At 48.1% G+C, this 20814-nt stretch overlaps 1 protein-coding gene across 7 annotated transcripts in view; it reads left to right on the top strand.

The window, feature by feature from the left end:
• EYA2 (EYA transcriptional coactivator and phosphatase 2) overlaps positions 1-20814 on the top strand; it is a 266855-nt gene that overhangs the window by 219017 nt on the left and 27024 nt on the right. For all 7 annotated transcript variants that reach the window (XR_011466464.1, XM_070381091.1, XM_070381090.1 and 4 more), the window contains 2 exons: positions 1872-1961; positions 20511-20569. Coding sequence is in view for 6 of the 7 variants with exons in the window: in XM_070381091.1 (XP_070237192.1) it covers positions 1872-1961; positions 20511-20569 (149 nt within the window). In the remaining variant the exon portion in view is untranslated. The remainder of the gene's footprint in view (positions 1-1871; positions 1962-20510; positions 20570-20814) is intronic.

The raw sequence follows: 20814 nt of genomic DNA, 5'->3' as shown, positions 1-20814 counted from the left end.
GCAGCCATTGTGATTTTATTGATTTGTAAATGCTCCTTACGCCAACAAAGTGTGCGGCCAGGGCTGAGAACCATTATGACTATATTTCCCACGTGTATGCTCTATATTTTCCACGTGTATCAGTTGGAATCAGTGAGGTTATGCTGCAGCAACAGACATGCCCCGAATCTCACCTGCTTCTTATTTATGGTACATGCCCGTTGTGGTCTGTTGTAGCTCTGACACTCATCAGCTTTATTCTGGAACCCAAGCTGACGAGTCACTTGTAGCTGGAACATTTAGCCTTGTGAAGTGGGAAGAGAGCATGGCAAACCATATACTAGCTCTTAAAGCTTCCAACCAGAAGTGGAAAAAAAAGGGAGGGGGGAGAGTTAGTCGCTCAGTTGTGTCTGACTCTTTGAAATCCCATGGACTGGGATCCCACAAGGCTCCTCTGTCCATGGAATTCTCCAGGCAAGAATACTGGAGTGGTTATCCATTCCCTTCTCTAGGGGATCTTCCTGACCCAGGGATCGAACTTGGGTCTCCTGCACTGCAGGCAGATTCTTTACCATCCCAGCTACCGGAGAAGGCCCTTCCAACCAGAAGTGAAACATATCTTCTGCTGACATTTCGTTGGCCAAAGCAAGTCACGTGGTCACCGTTGAGTTCCACAGGGAACCTCTAAATCAGGGGTCAGCAGCCTTTGTCTTCAGGGGGCCAGATAGTCAGCACTTTAGGATCGGGAAGGATCTGTCACAACTACTCACCTCAGCCTTCAAAGCCCAAAAGCAACCATATACAACACACTCCAAAAATGTAAAAATCGCTCAACTTGTGAGCCATTCAGAACAGACAGCAGGCCAGATCTGACCTGCGGGCTGTAGTTTGCCAGCGCCTGGCGTGTATCCTCTCCCTACAGGGAGAAGCTTTTCAGGAAGGGACCCCAAATATGGATGAAGAGTAATGCAGTCTACACATTATGTGTGTAGGAACGAGAGGGCGAGAGAATGGACCCTTTTATTGTTCACTGTGTTTTACACAGTAATTGCATGCGTGCTAAGTTGTTTCAGTCGTGTCTGACTGTTTGTGACCCTAAGGACCATAGACCGCCAGGCTCCTCTGTCCATGGGATTCTCCAGGCAAGAATACTGGGGTGGTTTGCCATGCCTGCCTCCAGGGAATCTTCCCAACCTAGGGACCCAACCAGCGTCTCTTATGTCTCCTGCATTGGCAGGCGGGTTCTTTACCACCTGGGATGCCCTTTACACAGTGTACTGTGATACAATTTGCTCTTGTTCCTTAATACTGTGTTTCTGGATGATTCTTTCATGTCAGGAGTTCTAGCATGACTCCCTTTTTTTAATGGCTGCCTAGTTTTCCCTGGTATGGATGTACTACAGTGGGTTTTGTTTGTGTTTTTATAGTTAATCCTCTCTTGTTAGATAACAGTGGTTTTTTTTTAAACATCTGGAGCAGGAAGGCAGCATCATAGACTGATCAGTATAGAGAACCAAGATCCCAAGTCTGCCAGTAGTTTATACATGGTTTATACTGCTCTCCCTGAAATGTCTTGTTTTCCAAGAGGTTCTCTTTTCCTCCAGCCATTTGTGGTTCTTGCAACACTGAACACAGGTGCCATTCCAGAGGCATTTGGGGGGCAGATTTAAACACTGATGAGGATAAATAGAAATGATGAAAAGGTAGACGTGAAATCCCAGAAGCTGTGCAACATTATCACCCTGAGCCCACCTGGACACACATTTTAGGCCGTGTGGGAGCCACAGAGATGAAGACAGACCACAAGCACCGTTCACAGGTGGGACCGGAGGAGGGCAGGCTGAGATGGCACCAACTCCACTTGCACGCTCTTCTCCTCTTCTTCCTAACAGGACACCACGGCGTCCGTGCGCATCGGCCTCATGATGGAGGAAATGATCTTCAACCTCGCAGACACACATCTGTTCTTCAATGACCTGGAGGTTTGGAATTGTTTGATTACTTGTTTCATTCCATAGTTGCTTTATTTAATCACCTGCATCTGGTTTGGGGGCGGAGACACTGCCTTTTCGTTTTCCCTTTTTTCTTTTTCATTTGGAGGCTAGAAACTTTTGCTTGCAACCCCCAAGAAGGCATAGGACTGTGGCCAGCCACAGCTTATTGGAAACACACTCGACCGGATTCCCTCTGCGGTTAATGGGCTTTTCTCTCTGCTCTAGCGGTGATGTCCACTGGCAGTTTTACTAATCCAATCAAAGCTGTGCAGTTTCTTCCTCCTGAAATTTACTATTTAATAAAGTTTATTAAGGCAAATTAGTATGGATCCTCCTGGGTCAGGAATAATTAGCAGCGGGCCAGGATGGAAGCTTTTAAAAACAATTTACATTCCCCTGAAAACATGTTTTACACAGAGAAAGGGGAGGGGGAGCATGCTGATTTAAAGTATCAGCTCCTGTGCCCTTAAGCAAGGAGCAAGGGAGATGGGAGAAGGGGGAGAGCAGCTTCAGGAATAAATTTAATTCATTTGTTTATACACTGCCTGTGTCCGAAAGATTGGGGAAAAATCTCAAATAGAAAACATATTTAAGATAGATCTACTAAAGCAAACACAAAGGAACAGAAAGCCATGTAATGAATAAGGCTGAAGCATTGTACAAAAATAAAAATCTGGCTTGGGTTAATGACAGCAATTCAGAGTCTGTCTGTGAGCTTCCTGGTAGCAAAAGCAAGAAAGGAAATAAAATGCACTACCTTCCCCTAATGAAAAAGCAAACGGCTTTCTCCAAGGTAAGGAAAGGTTGTCTGATAAGAGAATTAACATAGGAATCTTCTAGATTTGTAAATTATATTCTCATTATTGGCTTAACAGATAGAAAAATAAAGGCAACCTAAAATATAACTGCTTATGAAAGAACAATTCTATTTATCCTGGTAGGAATATTTTTTCCTAGAATCTGAAAAATCCCTGGGGACTCCACTGCGAAATAGAAACATCAAGGCTATAAATTTCAAATCTGTCCTGGCCAGCCTGGAGCATTGCCAGTATTTATCATCAGGAAAGGATACAGGGTTTCCTTTCTGTTCTGCTGTCCTAGAGTTCCAGAGGGAAAATGCTTGGTGAAATGATCGGTCTTGTGTTCTGTCCAGTCTCGACAAGCCATTTGGGCCTCAGTCCTCACGTGTGTGAAATGGGATTGATGCCCTCTGTCCAGCCTCTTTTTTAAGAGAGGATTGAGATAGAAACTTGCTGAGGAAGAAAGAGAGCTTTGGAGTAGTGGAAAATGCCAGTAGCATCAAAGCCCAAAACTATCTCTTTCACCAAAAGCAACATGCAAGCTCTCTTTACTAAGGCCTCTCATATCTTGGAGGGGGAAAAAAAGAGAGAGAAAGAGCTTAAATCTTTAAATTGAAAAAAAAAAAAAAACATGGCAATTGAATTCGGCAAGTATTATGGAGCCTAATGTAGTAAAGACTCCACTGATCACACATAGCAAAACCCAAGTCGCTTTAGCAAAAAATGAAAACTATTGGCCCTTGTAGTTGAAAAGTCCAGGGTAGATTTAGTTTTTCCCTATATCCTGCTTAGAATATTACTTATATGAGAGCAGAGACCATGTCTGTCTGATTCACCTTAAATCCCTGGAGACCAGACAATAAACAGCCAAACAAATATGTAAACAAAAAGGATGTGAAGAAAATAAAACAGTCAGGTGTGATAGTGAGGGAACAGGTTGGAGTAACAGCATTCTCGTTCTCGAGGGAGTCAGGGAAGGTGTCTCAAGGACATGGCATTTGAGCCAAGGCCTGAATGATGGCAGGGGTCAGCCAGGTAGAGATGAAAGGAGATGGGGTCAGCAGGTGCAAAGGCCCTGAGGTGAGAACTAGTGTGATGTCTTCTAGGCTCTGCGAGAAGGCCACGTGACTGCAGTGAGTGAGTGAGAGCAGAGAGAGATGAGTCTAGAGAGGTAGGCGTGAGCCAGACACAAGCCATAAACATCAGGGTTTATTCTGAGTGCTGTGGACAGCCATGGGGCGGGGGAGCATGAAACAGGAAGAGCCACGTGACCTGGCTTATGTGTCACAATGACCACTCTGGCTGCTGCATGGAGAACAGGCAATAGGAGCGGGAGGGGAGAGACTGGGGGACTAACATAGAGGTACCTCCAAGCAAAAGAAGAAAAACGGGTTGATTGAGATGGGAAGATGTGCACTTAGGGATGGTGGTAAAGCTAAGAGGCCTTGCTCACAGGTTGGACAAGGGGGATGAGGGAGAGTGAGGAGGCAAGAGAGACTCCTGGACTCAGCCTGACCTGGGTGATGGTGCTGTTCTCTCTGTGATGGGCAACACAGGGGAGGTGAAGAATCCATCCCTCTGTCGAGTGCACCTGGGGTCTGAGATGTCTGGGACACTCCAGCGATGACACCAAGTGTGTGTTAGTTGCTCAGTCGTGTCCCACTCTTTGTGACCCCCATGGACTGTAGCCCGCCAGGGTCCTCTGTCCATGGGATTCTCCAGGCAAGAATACTGGAGTGGGTAGCCATTCCCTTTGCCAGGGGATCTTCCCAACCCAGGGATCGAACCTGGTCTCCCACACTGCAGGCAGATTCTTTACCATCTGAGCCACCAGGGAAGCCCGATGATACCAAACTGTGAGGCAAATACATAAGTGTTTGAAGCTCTTATGCAATAGAAAGGCAGATACACAGTAGGGGCTTTGTCCACCTTGGTTGAAACTGAGACTCAGAGCCAGGTATTTTGAGGGGACCGTTGTATGTGAGTTCAAGCCCATATCTTCAGACCCTTGCCCCCTCTGCTATTCCTCACTGGCCCCAAAGTCAAAGTCGCACCTCTTAGAAAACCATCTTAATTACCAGCTGGAGCTACTCAGGGAAGACAGTTTGTTTTTATTCTCTACACTTTTTTTTTTTTCCAAAATGTCCCCAATGCCAGAAGCCCCAAGGGCACCTCGGCAGAATTGAAACCACGTTCCTCGATGGAGAAGTTAAGACTCACACAAGTGAAAACATACTGCTTGCTGGTGCCGGGGAGCCCCTGTCAAAATCTGAAGAGCAGCCTCGTGGAGCTCTGCAGGGAGGCTGTTCCGGGCTGGGCAGAGGCGTGCTGTCTGCGGAGCCCAGTGCAAGGCCTGGCTCCTGGGCCAATGGTTAGATGATGGCATTTAAGGAGCAAAGTCTGATCCCTTTTTCTGAGCCTGCAGTGCTGTCTGTAAATTAGGTGGTCGGCTTCCACAAGCAGCAGTGATTTATGGAGAATTTAGCGTTCGCCAGGCCCTACTCTTAAGTGCTGTGAATTCAGTGGCCAAAAAAAAAAAAAAAAAGCACAGCAAGATCCCCCACCTTGGACGCACTGACCTTCCAGTTGGGGAAACAGACCATAAATAACTGAATATAAAATGTCAGATGAAATGCTCCAAAGAGAGCCTAGCAAAGTCAAAGGAGATGGACCCAGGGGGTATTTTACTTGGTATAACCAGATAAGACTTCTCTGACATTGGAGCAGAGACCTGAAGGAGGTGAAAGAGAGAATCATGTGGGTATCTAAGCAAAGAGTGTGCCAGACAGAGAAAACAGCAGTGCAAAGGCCCTGGGGCATGGGCAAAGTTGGCAAGTTCCAGGAGCAGGGAGGAGAGGCCAGAGCAGGAAGGATTTGGGGGAGGGGAAGACAGATCATATGGCCCATGGTAAAGTTCCAGATAACATTCTGAGAGTGACCAGAAGCCACTGGACGATTTTGAGCGGGGGAGCAAAATGACCTGACTTGTGGTTCAGAGGCGCCCCCTGGCTGCTGGGTGGAGAAGACCAAAGAGGGAAATGGTGGAAGCAAGTGTTTTGCATTAAATCTGATTCTGGGCCTCAAGGGTGAAAGGGCTCCTGGGGCGGGGGAGGGGAGGGTGGAATCCACGGAGGAAGAACTGGTCAGAGACAAAGTAGGTGCCAAGTTCAGCTTTCCCTCTGGACATTTGGGATGCGCATCCTGAGTTCAGGGCAAGCACCTGCTCATCAGCTCAGTCTGCCTTTGACTCCTGGCCCCACCATCTCCTGGGCTGTGTGACCTGAGTGAGTCACTGCATCTCTCTGAATCTCAGTTTTCTCATCTGTTAAAGGGGTAGCTGAAAAGTCCCTACCTTCCAGGGTTATCGTGATGATGGGAGATGTATGGAAGCAGTCAGCACAGAGCCTGCTCCCGTGTACATGTCCAGCAGATGGGGCTCCCCACCAGTGGCCACATGTGCCACTGGGACGACACGAGAATGGGGTAACTTGGTACAGGGGCAAACTGATTAATAATTGTTAGATGCATTGTGTGATGAGCTAGAAAATACAACTAGCTTACCCAATCCCTGATTTTACCATAATTCGGTAACAATACTTATAATACAGAGATATGGCAAAGAAAAGACAGTGGTGGCTGACCTGGACCTCCGTTGACAGCCAGTTGCTGGAATCTGGGCAAAAGTCTTGACAATTACCTGGCCAGTTTGCCTTTGTGCGAGAACTGCTTCTTTTGAAGGAAAATCCAGGGCAGAGGACCCTCACCTGAAATGCCAGCGGGGCTGCGGGGCGAGGGTTGAGGCTCGATTGAATTCACACGCCGACAGCTCCGGAGCGGTCAAGCCTCCGAGGCTCACTGAACTGCGCGTGGGCTCCCGCCACGCCGGGGCGGGACCCAGTCCTGCGTCCCAGTGACTGCAGGCGCTGGGGGGCAAGCCCTCTGGGCTTTGATTTCAGGGCTCAGTGCACCGCAGGGGTGGCGATGCCGATCACCCGCGTGGCCCCGAGGTGAGTGGGGCAGGGCAGATTCAGGCAAGAGACAGCCGGCCCTCGCTTTTCCCACCTTCCCTGCTCTCAGGTGTCAAGTGGAGGAGACTGAGTGTCGAAATGGGAGGGAAGAGTGGGTTATCACACGAAAGGGAAGAATTTTTGACTTCTAGCAGGCGGAGCCAGAGAGGCCACATAACCCAGTACTTCGGACGGCCTTGTGCAATGAGGAACCATTCCACCCAAAATGCCAGGGGCACCCCGTTGAGAAATGCTATGCGGAGCCCTTGTATTTGCATATCACCTAGTCAACTGTACCGTATTTACGAATTACCTAGCATTCAGCACGACCCAGGCTTCATGTAACTTACTTGAAAAAAAATATTTTTTGTTGTTAAACTTACTTTTTTTTCTTACTAATTTTTGGGGGGAGGGTGGGTATGACTAGCACATTATGCCAGTGATATCATTGGTGATATTGCTTAGAATGAAACTAAGGTTTTATTTATTGTTTGTTTGTTTTATTGAAGTATAGTTGATTTGCAATGTTGTGTTAGTTTCTGGTGTACAGCAAAGTGATCCAGTTATATACCTATATTATTTCATATTCTTTTCTAAGTGCTTTGTTACAGGATATTGAATATAGTTCCCTGTGCTAAATATAAATCCTTATTGTTTATTTTATATATGGTGTTGTATATCTGGTCATCCCAAACTCCCTTTCCGCTTTGGTGACCGTAAGTTTGTTTCTTATATCTGTCTGTTTCTGTTTTGTAAATAAGTTCATTTGTATCATAGTTTAGATTCCACATGTAAGTGATATCATATGTTATTTGTCTTTCTCTGACTTCACTATATGATAATCTCTAGGTCCACTCGTGTTACTGCAGATGACGTTAGTAAATTCTTTTTCGTGGCTGAGTAATATTCCATTGTGTGTATGTACCTCATCTTCTTTATCCATTCCTCTGTTGATGAACACTGGGTTGCTTCCGTGTCTTGGCTATTGTAAATAGTGCTGCAATGAACATGGGGTGTATGTGTCTTTTTGAATTAGGAGTTTTTTCCCAACACCTGCCTAGGAGTGGAATTGCTGGATCATATGGTAACTCAATTGTTCGTTTTTTAAAGGACCTCCATCTGGTTCTTCATAGTGGCTACACCAATTTATGTTCTCACCACCAGTGTAGGAGGTTTTCTCCAAACCCTCTCCTGCATTTGTTATTTGTGGACTTTTTAATGGCACCCCACTCCAGTACTCTTGCCTGGAAAATCCCATGGGCAGAAGAGCCTGGTGGGCTGCAGTCCATGGGGTCGCTAAGAGTCGGACACAACTGAGCGACTTCACTTTCACTTTTCACTTTCATGCATTGGAGAAGGAAATGGCAACCCACTCCAGTGTTCTTGCCTGGAGAATCCCAGGGACGGGGGAGCCTGGTGGGCTGCCGTCTGTGGGGTCGCACAGAGTCGGACACGACTGAAGTGACTTAGCCGTAGCCGTAACGATGGCCATTCTGACTGGTGTAAGGTGATACCTCATTACAGTTGAGATTTGCATTTCTCTGGCAATTAGAAGCCAATTTTTTAAACATTTAAACAGGAGAGTTGACTGAAAGAGGTGTGATAAGAGTGCACCACAAGTCGTCGTAGTGAATACTGTTTGAGAAATTGTTTCAGTGACATCAGTTCTGTTTCAGTAATTTAAATCCCTCTGTGATAGAAAACGTGTCTCTTATGGAAGGTCACAGTCAAAACACTTGAAAGCCAGTATTCTAGAGCAGGGCTGTCCAGTAGAATTTTCTGAGCAGTCAGTGTTCTGTTCTGCGCTGTCCAGCACAGTAGCCACTGGCTACCTGAGGTTGCTGAGCACTTGAAATGTGGCTAGTGTGACTGAGGCCCTGGATTTTTCATTGTATTTAAGTAATTTTAATGTAATAAGCCACGTGTAGCTGATGGTCATATTGGACAGGACAGAACATTTACCTCACTGTACTCATTGTTAGGCTTCCATGGTGGCTCAGTGGTTAAGAATCTGCCTGCCAAGCAGGAGATGAAGGTTTGATCCCGGGGAAGGGAAGAGCCCCTGGAGTAGGAAATGGCAACCCACTCTAGTAGTCTTGCCTGGAAAATCCTACGAACAGAGGGGCCTATCGGGCTATAGTCCATGGGGTTGCAAAGAGTTAGGCGCGACTTAGTGACTTAAATAACAACTCATCGTAGGAAGTTCTATGAGACAGTGCAGCTCTGGAGCCCTAAATTTGTAAGACATGACCTACATCTTCAGTTAGGTTGGTGATGATAATAGTAATAACAAGAACAGTAATCACAGTTGGCATTTTCTGAGCACTTACCAGGTACCAGGCACTGTTCTAAGTAGTTTATAGGTATTAACTTGTTTAATCCTGGTTATTATTATCCCCACTGTCTCAGTCTGCCCTAGTTGCCATAACAAAACACCACAGACTATATGGCTTACACAACAGAAATAAATTAGGGACTTCCCTGGTGGCTCAGATGGTAAAGAATTTGCCTGCAATGCAGGAGACCCAAGTTCACTCCCTGGGTCAGGAAGATCCCCTGGAGAAGGGAATGGCAACCCACTCCAGTGTTCTTGCCTGGAGAATCCCATGGACGGAGGAGCCTGGCAGGCTACAGTCCTGGGGTCACACAGAGTCAGACACGACTGAGCAACTAACAGTTCTAGAGGCCAGAAGTCCCAGATTAAGAGGCTGGCAAATGTGGTCTCCAGTGAAAGTTCTTTTCCTGGCTTGTAGAGATCACCTTCTCGCTGTCTCCATGTGACCTTTCCTCGATGTGTGTACAGGAGAGAGAGAGGGAAAAAAAAAGAGAGTGTGTGTGTGTGTGTGCTAGCCAGTTTTGAGTCTCTTCTTGACTATTATGAGCACATGTGCTCAGTTGCTAAGTCATGCCTGACTCTTTGCAACCCCACGGACTATAGCATGCCAGGCTTCTCTGTCCATGGAATTTCCCAGGCAAGGATACTGGCATGGGTTGCCATTTCATTCTCCAGGGGATCTTCTTGACCCAGGGATCGAACCTGTGTCTCCTGCATTGGCAGGTGGATTCTTTACCCTTGAGCCACCAGGGAAGCCCAAATGAACACACTAATCCTATCAGATCAGAGTCCCACCCTTACAACCTAACATTAATGACTTCCTTAGATGCCCCCTCTCCAAACAGAGCCACACTGAGGGTTCACACTTCCACACATGAATTCGGGGAGGACACAAACATTCAGTCCATAACATCTATTTTACATATGAAGAGACTGAGGTACAGAAGGGTTAAGCGAACAATCCAAAGTCACACAGTTGGCAGAGTCCGTCTTCAGACCCAGGCAGCTGGCTCTTGAGCCCTTCCACATCGGCTGTGCTGTGCGGTCTCTCCCAGGAGAGATTGCCATCTGGCTAAGAGCAGAGATTCCCAGTGGGAAATCTCGACTTGCACAGGGCTGTAGACAGCAGGTTCTGAGGGAAAGGGGGAGCAGGGAGGATAGATGTGCCAGGAAGCCTGGAGAAGGACTGACAGCAAGAAAATAAATTCCTGGTGCACGTGAAGAAAGTGAAGATGAGAAACTCCTCTGTGAATTAGCACAGCATCTTCACATTGTATATATAAAGGTCACACAGATAACAGCAGCCTAAACCACACTACAGTACTAGAGCACCCTCCCTCCCCCCGACCCCCGCAACAGGAACAAAGCAATAAACAGAGAATCTAAATGCATTTCTATAAAGCAGGACATGGACAGAGGCTGGAGCTGAGTAGGAGGCACTGGTGGGAATAATAAATGCAATCACAGTGACAGCTGACATGTCCTGAGGGCTCACCTTTCAGGTGACCCCTAAAGGGCTCACCTGTATGCCTTCATTTAACCTTTACAGCAGCCACAGAGGTAGATTCTGTTATGTATCCCCATTTTAGAGACGGGAAGACTGAGGCACAGAGAGGTTAACATACTCAGGGCTGACTTGTATTGAGCTCTAACACTGTGCCCAGCATCACACATGCATTTTCTCACTGAAATCTTAAGTGCCATGCAAAGGAGTTGTTTCTTTTTTAAGACTATTTTATGGATGAAGAATGAAACCCAGAGAGGTCACTTTTCGAGGGTCACAGAGCTAGTAAGAACAGAGTGGAGGTCTGATCCCGGGCCAAGCTGACTTCTAGGCTAGGATATTTATCTTTCAAAGAAGATACAATTTTGAGATGAATGGAGACTTGGAGAAGGAGAACAGGTCCACAGAGTGGGTGGAAGAAAAGAGTCCTTCATAAGAAATGAGATCAACGGAAAGGTTTTGGCAAAAGGTACCCCCGGCCCAACTCAGGCCTGGCCAGGCAGGCAGGTGGGCCAGAGGGAGGACATTTCTAGATGCTGCTGGAGCTCTGGGAAGGCTCATGCTGGAGGGACTCAGAAGTAGCTGGAGTCTGGGCAGGCCGTGGCTGCCTGCCTGACACACAGGCCTGATTGCTAAGCATCTGATTTATGGTTCTGCAGGAGCTATCAGGGAGAGTAATATTTCACCGTGTCAGCGCTGAGCTGCTCTCCAGAACGTCCTGCCCAACTGACCATTAATGCAACATGGACCACAGCCTCTTTAATGCTCTTCAGAGAACTTAAACATGCAGACAACACGAGGAAGATGGCCCGGGTTTCCCTCCCAGGAAGCAGGCCCCTCGCCGGCTAATCTAGAGGCAGGATTAAGCAACCTCGCTCTTAAAATATACCTGCCTTGGAGGAGGAGTGGGCAGGGAGTCCATCTGCGCTCTGAGTCATTTTTCTAAAGCAAATTTGTCAACAATTTCCTTTCTGCGTTCGTGTCTCCAAGCAGCCAAGGACAAAAAGTAATGGGATTGGACCACAGCAGAGCAGGTCGGGAAAAGCCCAGCTGTCACCAGCTTAATCAGAATGGATTTTGATGGGTATTTGTCACCAGGCTTACTGTTCATAAATGAGCAAGGATACAAAGTAGCGAAACCTGTGGGATGCAGGCAGAGTCTAATCCAGATAACCTTAAATTACATTTATTAGAAAAACCAGGAAAATTAATAAGAACTGGTCATTGAAAAGACCATTAAGTAGATAAGTCCTTGGTAAACACAAACAAGGGGAAAAAAAAGAGAGAGAAAAAGAGATCAGTAACCAACATCCAGAATGAAAGAGTGGACATTATTGTAGGTTCAGAGGAGATTCTCTTTTTTTAAGTATTTATCTATTGTATTTATTTATTTGGCTGCACCGGGCCTTAGTTGCAGCACAAGGAATCTTTAGCTGTGGCATTCGACTCTTGGTTGTGGCATATGGGATCTAGTTCCCTGACCAGGGATCAAACCAGGGCCCCCTGCGTTGGGAGTGTGGAGTCTTAGCCACTGGACCACCAGCCCAGCCACTGGGCACCTTTGCCCAGGCCCTGTGACTCTGTATGTAAGTTCCACTGACCCGGTCTGAACTTCAGTTTCCATGCTGGTGGAAGGAGGGGTCTGGACTATCATTGGAATCCTTTATCAGGCCAGCCGTATGCCTCATCACACACCGACGAGTGGATGCAGTAACCATATTTCATGGTTTTAAAATCCTGGAGACCTTGAAGGCCCAGAAGCAGTGACACTCCTGCAGCAACTAGTGTACGTGGCACCCAGATCTTGGCTTCTAAACACCATTTTCCAGTGAAAGGAACCAGGGCTCCTTGGATATGAGACTGATTCTAGGGCGGGACAGGAAAGACATGGTAACATGGAGCATCTTACAGTGCCCCAAACTAAGGGCACACTCACAAAGCCCCATGATGATGGGGTATGTCATAGGGATACAAGAGCTGACCAGAAAGAGTCAGAGCTGGAACAATTTGAGTACTAAAATAACATAGCATCTAACCCTAAGTATGGGCTTCCAGGTGGCACAGTGGTAAAGAATCTGCCTGCCGATACAGGAGGTACAAGAGATACGGGTTCAATCCCTCAGGAAGATCCCCTGGAGTAGGAAATGGCAACCCACTCCAGTGTTCTTGCCTGGAAAGTTCCACGGACAGAGGAGCCCGGCAGGCCACAGTCCATGGGATCACGAAGAGTCGGACGTGACTGAGCAACTGAGCACACACACAACCCTAAGTACAAAGTAAGCACCCGTGAGTCCGTACTGACGCAGATAAAGGATTGAATAAACAGACAAGTGGGGGAGAAGAGACAGCTTTACAGTGGAGAGACCTGAGGAACACTGCCCGAGCCAGGCGATCAAGGTCAGCATCGCCAGTGTTACGCCATGCTGGTACAGCATACCCTTGATGGGATGTGCTGGGAGTGGCACTTTCACCTCTGTGATCTCCCTCACCAAAAGCCCTAGCCCCTGTCTAACCACGAGCAAAACATCAGATAAATCCCAGTTGAGAGGCATTCTGCAAAATACCTGACCAGCAGTCCTTTAAACCGTCACCAAAACCAGGGAAAGTCTGAGAAACCATCACAGTCCAGAAGAACCTAAAGAGACAACATGAAAAAATATATCATGGTACCCCAGATGGGATCCTGGAAGGGAAAAAGGACGATAGTGGAAAACGGAATTAAAAATAGACAGTAGCTAATAATAATATAGTGATATTTATTAGTTGTGACAAGCCATTTGAATATAAAATGTTAACAGCAAAGGAAACTGGGCATGTGCTGTATGGGAACGCCCTATACTATAGTCACAATTTTTCTGTGAATCTAAAACTATTCTAAAATTTAAAGTTTATTTAAAAAAAACAAACAAACAAACTGGAGACTCATCCAGTAACTTGCCCAAGATCACACACCTAGGAAATGGCAGGGCTGGTACTGGAGCCCAGGGATGGGCTTTTGAAGGCCAACTATAAAGTCAAGGCCATGTGAAACTTAATGTGCCTACCCCTGTTCTCTTCTGCCCCGTTCCCTGAGATGTATTAATGTGTAGCATCCTGACGTGTCCATGGGATTAGGACTGAAGACTACAGTGTTCTGCTTTGCTTCTAAATTGTTTCACCAGCAGAACTGACCATCCATGAACCTCTTGCAGTGGTGAACTCAATTCAGTTTGAGGCTATGGAATCCACAGTAGTAATACTAGCAATAATCAAGACAAACGTGTATGTGGTATTTTCTACAGTCGAGGGACTTTTCAAAGTGCTCTATCTGTATTGATTCATTCAGTCCTTACAAAACCCTAAGTGGGAAGTACCATTCTGCAGTTCAATCACAAACAAAGAGGCTGAGAGTCAAAAAGATTCAATACCTTGTCCAAGTTCATTCTGTTAATAAGTAGCAGAGTCAGAATTTGACCCAGATCCCAGAGTCTGTGCTGTACTCTCTGACCTTGCAAAAACCAGTTAAAAAAAAAAAAAGGACACTACTTTACGATTTCCCAGTTTAGTAGATGAAACAAATCAGCCAGTGTATTAGGCCTAGATTCATCCTACAGGCCCCACAAACTGCAGAAACAGAGAAACATTTGTCCTGAAATGGGGTAGAATTGGGGCAGTTTTTACAAAGGCAGTGACATCAACAAACCTTGGCAGGCTTTAGATAGTTGGAAAGAGAGCAGGGGAAAGCATTCAGAACAGAAGGAACAGCAAGTGCAAAGGCCCTGGGGCCAGAGGACGAGGGTTGTTGAAGGGCTGCTGCTGCTAAGTCGCTTCAGTCGTGTCCGACTCTGTGCGACCCCATAGGCGGCATAGAACCCACCAGGCTCCCCTGTCCCTGGGATTCTCCAGGCAAGAACACTGGAGTGAGTTGCCATTTCCTTCTCCAGCGCATGAAAGTGAAAAGTGAAAGTGAAGTCGCTCAGTCGTGTCCGACCCTTAGTGACCCCATGGACTGTAGCCTTCCAGGCTCCTCCGTCCATGGGATTTTCCAGGCAAGAGTACTGGAGTGGGGTGCCATTGCCTTCTCCACTAGCAGAGGCTATGTCTGCAGTGTGTTGGGAAATGGGGGGTGGAAGGTGATGAGTAGCAGGGTGTGCAGACAAGTGGGGCCTGAGTCATGGTGAGGACTCGGAGGGAGGTGGGAGCCATTGTGGCGTTTTGAGCAGGGGAGGGCCAGGATCTGACTTAGGGTTTAGCAGGATCCCTCTGGCTGCTGGATGAAAACTAGGCTGGAAAGAAGGAGGGTAGAAATGAAGAGGTGATGGTAATAGCTGAGTCAGAGGTCCACAAATTTCTGTCAGGAGCCAGAGAGTAAATATTTTAAGTTTTTCAGGGTCAGACTGTCTCTGTCTCAACTACTCACTTCTCCCGTTGCAGGACAAAATCAGCCACAGACTGGAAGTAAATGAATGAACATGGCAGTGTTCCAATAAAACTTTATTTATACAACAGGTGGCAGGCCAGATTTGGCTCCCAGGTCATAGTTTGCTGCCCCCTGGTGTAAGTGGGAGGTAATCATAGCTTAGACCATGGTGGGAGCAGCAAGGGAGACTCTTTACCGAGACTCTTTCCCTTTGACATGTTAAGTTCCTGTTTCCAACCAGATTTATGATCTTCCGGATCTTTCCATTTTCATTTATGTGTATGGATACATTCGTATGTAGTATCTCATTTTGTTTTTCAGTTCCGTTCGGTCGCTCAGTCATGTCCGACTCTTTGCAACCCCATGGTTTTTAATCCGTGTAGACCCCGGCGATACTGGCCGTCTCCTTCTCTAGTCTGCCTCTTTTTGCCCCGCAGGACGTCTTTGTGCTAGCCTAACAATCTCCGTCTTCCTTCTGAGCGGCCAGGTGGGAGTGTCCTGAATGGATATACCACAGTTCATTCCGCCGTGACCCAGTTGAGGGAACTGCAGGTGATTCCAGCTTCTCAATGGGGTGAACGGCCTCCTTGCGCAGGACTCTTTGTGTGTGTTTCTCTGGGTCAGAAAGTGTCAGTTCCTCAGCACCACTGCGCCTCACCAATGTCGAGGCCACAGGAACCCCCCACTCTGTCTTGGAAGGGTGTTCCTGCTCAGATCCCCCCCCCAAAATTATAGTCACACTTTGAGTCCAGAGAGGCCAGAGGCACCCTGGGCAGTGAGAAGCTGGCATCCTCAGCGTGAGGATGCCCGTCCCCCACGCAGCCCAGTTGAGGAGCCAGGGGTCCTTGCCCCCAGGACCCAGCCCAGTTGAGGAGCCAGGGGTCCTTGCCCCCGGGACCCAGCCCATCCTCACATCCTCCGCCCTGTCCCGCTCCCCTCGGTGCCGGCTCGGCAGGTAACTCGATCCAGGTCAGCTGGCAGAGTATGAGGTAGCGTCTAGCTGAGCGTCATGGTATTTTATTAAGCCCGAAATGTGATCGCTACTGTTGTCACACTTTAGCGCCCCCAACAATCCCCTGGCAGATGAGAAAACCAGAGCCTTCCCGCATGCCTTTCCCCTGACGTCAGGGAAAGTGCAGGGAACCCTGCCCGGGGGCCCGAGAGCCTGGGTGACCCCCCGGAGCAGCTTTCAAGCCTGAGGGAAGGACCGGGGGCCACTGGGCAGTGTTTTTCCAATTTCAGGCAAAGCAACGGACTGGGGGAAATCTGCTATTAATTTCTCCTTGGTGCCTGGGTCTCGGAAGTCAGCACTGGCTTTTCAATACAGTCTCCGTTAACCTATTAGGATGGTGGGCCCTAGGATCCTTCTGTCTTGATGACATTGCTCTGGATCAGGGGTCTCGGACAAGGATGCTCACGGGGGCCCAAGTGAGGTAAAGTGAGGAAAACCCAGCAGAGGCTGTGGGGGAGTGGAGATGGAGCTTGAGGCTGTGGATGGTCAGGACAGAGGCATGCAAGCCCTGCCTTGCCAGAGCATGTAAATTCTCAAAGTAGCAGAAAATCTGGAGAGACGGAGAAGAAGGGAGAGAGAAGGGAGGAAGGGGAAGTGAGGGAGAGAGGCAGGGAGAGAGACGGCTGTTGTTCCAAAAAATGTTTTATTGTTTTAAGACAGTTTGGGCTAGATGAGATACATCTCCTGGCCAGCTCTCAAGCTCTTCCCTAACTGAACCTGTCAACACAGCAGTGAAATTGTCCACCCTGTTCCTTTGTCCCTCCAGAGCTGCGCTGTCCAGCGGACTTTTCTGCAGTGATGGAAACGTGCACCATCCAGTATGGTAGCCACTGGCTCCATTTGGCTATGGAGCCCATGAAATAGACCTAAGGAACTGAATTTTCTATGGAACTTTTAAATTTATTTATTTATCTTGGACTGCACTGGGTCTCCACTGCTGCACATGAGCCTTCTCTAGTTGCAGCACGTGGGCTTCTCACTGCAGTGGCTTCTCTTGTTGCAAAGCCTGGGCTCCGGAGTACGTGGGCTCAGTAGTTGTGGCACACAGGCTTAGTTGCCCTGTGGCATGTGGGATCTTCCTGGAGCAGGGATCGAACCCTTGACCCCTGCATTGGCAGGCAGATGCTAAACCACTGGACCACCAGGGAAGTCCTCTATTTAATTCTAACTAACTATAAAGAACCACGTGTGGGGACCTCCCTGGTGGTCCAGTGGCTAAGTTTCTGTGCCTGCAATGCAGGGGCCCTGGGTTTGATCCCTGGTCAGGGAACTAGATCCCACATGCCACAATTAAAGACCCTGCATGCTGCAATGAAGATCAAAGATCTTGCATGCCCCAATTAAGACCCTGAGCAGCCAAATAAATAAAGTTAATATTTAACAACAACAACAAAAAGAACCACGTGTGGCTGATTGCTACTGTATTAGATAACGTGATTATAGAACCTTTTCAGTCAGAGGTATGCCATCACAACTCTTTAGGAAAGAACACGCCATCTCAGGGACAGGGATCAATTATACCACCAAGAGATTAGAATCCTGGGTGCATGGAAAGAAAGGCGATGTGGGATCATACATAGAAACGGTTTAGGTGTCAGCCAGATGTCTGCTAGCTTGAAGAGTGGTCATTCATTGCCTCCCAGGTTTTTTTTTCCCACTACTACCCAAAGAGTCTCTCAGTCGGAGTCACCGCTGAGCGGCCGCCATGTCATTTGCCCTCTGGTCTGGCTGCCCTCTGCCCAGGGCTGACCCTAAGGAAGCCCCTGGGCGGACCTCCCTGCTGTTGCTGCCATCCAGGCGTGTCAGAGCGCACCACCCACCCCCAGGGACCTCAGACACACCAGGTCCCATGCCACAGGACCCCAAGTCCTGCTTCGCCACTGCCACAGAACTGTGGGCAAAGCAGGCCAGGGACTCTGGGCATAAACCTCTTCCCAAGCCAGAGGCTTCAGCAAACCCCCTCCAGTCCACAGCCCCGTGAGGAGGCCAGGGAGGGGTCAGCGCCACACCACCCCTTCTTCTAGGTTCCGACCTTAATCCCCACAAAGCCGCCCAAGCTTCCCCAGGTACGACTGTCTCCACCCTGCCCCCTGTATCTCCATGACAACCAGGTTCCCTCTGTATATCTTTCACAAGTGATGGGAAGGTGGTTCCATTATCCCCCAGCAAAGCTCCTGTCCTCAAAGATGAATTCCAGCCTCCTCCTTGTGTAAAAAGAAATCTGCTCAAGATGTTGATAGCACCATTTTTTTCCCCAGCGTGTCTCCTCCTGTGAGGAGTCCAGGGATGTAACAACCAGTTTTTTTCTCAGAGGTCAAGCTCAGAGTTCCACGTGTGTCTTCTCTCTCTAACAGTCTTTACTAGGAGGTCTCTACGCCCTGAAATTGTCTTGCAAAAACCAAAACGTGGATGTTTACAAATCTTAACACAGTAATCAAAGCTAACATTTATGTAGCACCAGGCTTTTCTTCTCTCGTTAACCATGTAAGCAGGTTCTGTTGTTATCTCCATTTGCCAGTCTGACCTCTGAGGTTCAGGATGGCTGTGTCATGTGCTCAAGGTCACACAGCTAGGCAGTGGTTAGGTCCAGGATCCAAACCCAGGCGATCAGATTGCAGAGCCTGACTCTATAATCAGTACCATGGTGGCACGCACAGCACACTCATGATTTTTGCCTTATGGATCTTTCACCTGAATGTACTTTATGATGGAGGTGGAGCTCTTCACAGGATTGGTGGGATTTGCATGTGGCCTCCTTGGGGGCACTGGCATCACCCTTGCCTCTTGGTTGCCAACTGCAGAAAACCCCTCTCCACTCCCTTAAACAGAAAAGTCCATGTATTCCTTTCCTGTGACTGCTGTACAAATTACCACACACTTAGTGGCTTAAAACAACACCACTCTAGAGGTCAAACGTCCAAAATCAATTTCACTGGGCCGAAGATGTCGGCAGAGCTGGTTTCTTCTGGAGACTTTAAGGGAAGAAACTGTTTCTTTGCCTTTTTCGACTCTTGGCAGCTACCTGTATTTCTTGGCTTGTGGCCTCTTTCTCCACCTTCAATGCACCTCACTCCAGTTCTCTTCTCTGTCATCAAATAATACCCCTCTGCCTCTTACTTGCAAGGACCCTTGTAATTACATTCAGGATCCAACCAGCGTACTCTCCCCATGTCGAGATGGTTAACTTAATCACATCTACAGAGTTCCTTTTGCCCTGTGAGGTTCCTGGGATTAGGACATAACACATCTTGGGGGGGCTGCGGTTCAGCCTACTATAGTGGTCAGGGTGGCCTCCTCTCAGTTGCGGCGGGATAGAGCGAGTCATGTGATCGGACCTCATCCCTCTCTCCGGCTCCCAGACCTGCTTTCCTCTAACAGCCCCAGGCTTAACCCCACCATCCAGCAGCCCCAGAGAAAGGAGAGCTCCTCTTTCTCAAAAGTCCCAGGGCTGGTTCTCATTGGTCCATCTGAGACCACACCCTCATCTCTGAAGCAATCACTGTGGCCAGAGGACCCTGGGTCTCTCTGATTGGCTGAACCTGGGTCACGTGCCCACCAATGTCATCCCCTCCTCTCTGTCTTAACTGCCACGTGTTAAGGTATTTCTGCAGAGAACATGAGTGGTGGCCGGCAGCTTGTTACTGGAATCCATTGAATGGCCAGCACTTGAAAGGGTAACCTGGCACATAGCAGACGTGAAGCTGCTCAGTCGTGTGCGACTCTTTGCGACCCCATGGACAGTAGCCTACCAGGCTCCTCAGTCCGTGGAATTTTCCAGGCAAGAGTGCTGGAATGGGCTGTCATTCCTTCTCCAGGGGATCTTCCCCACCCGGGGATCAAACCCAGGTCTCCTACATTGCAGACAGACAGACGCTTTACCCTCTGAGCCACCAGGGAAGCCCAAACTATATGCCTGGCACATAGTAAGTGCTCAATAAATGATGGTCACAGGTGGTGGGACACAGAGGGGAACTTGGGCAGGGGGTACCTCCTGAAGCTAATGCTTGAAGAATACAAGGTTCACTAAGCAGATGAAAGCAGAGAGCCCTCCACACAGAGGAAGCACCTTGAACAAAGCAAAGGCTTCCACGGTATGGCCATGGTGACCGTAGGTCCTAGTGTAACCTGAGGACAGAGGGAGATTGGATTGGTCCTATTTTGTGCCTGTCCTCCCAGTGTATTACTAATAGCAGCCCCCTTTACACTGCAAAACTGTCAGGGAGTGCATGATAAATTATACAGTCATTACCACCCCTTATAGCCAAGCAGCTCCTTCATAAGGAAACCAAAGGCAGAAGAGGATGAGACTTACCCAAGGTCACCCAACATTTAGTAGCAAAGTCTGGACTGGAATTCAAGACTCCTGACTCCCAGTCCAGTGCTCCTTCACCCTCCAGCTTATGAAATCAGCTCTCAAAGCCTGCATCAGCTTCATCAGTCACATATCTCCCTTTTTCTCTTCTTGCCAAATTCTCCATAGGATTGTGACCAGATCCACGTGGACGATGTCTCATCTGATGACAATGGGCAAGATTTAAGGTAGGAATTCAGGGAATCAAAAATGCCCCTTCTGATTGCGAATCAAGCTCACCTATCACTGGGACGCAGAGAGGAGGCTGGTTATCAGCGAAGGGTGTGCCTGCCTCCACCATAACTGGGACTTGTTTCTCTGAACTCAAAAAGCACAGTCATGCCCCCGACCCTACAGCTTCTTCCACATCATCTCAAATCACTGGAGCTGAGCTTCCCATAAATCCCCTGTAACTCTGCTTCTGCTGATTTCT

Source organism: Bos mutus, chromosome 13 (genome assembly GCF_027580195.1).
Source record: "Bos mutus isolate GX-2022 chromosome 13, NWIPB_WYAK_1.1, whole genome shotgun sequence".
Classification (NCBI taxonomy): domain Eukaryota; kingdom Metazoa; phylum Chordata; class Mammalia; order Artiodactyla; family Bovidae; genus Bos; species Bos mutus.
Note: the sequence above shows the minus strand (reverse complement) of the source record. Positions and strands in the feature narration are given on the sequence as shown.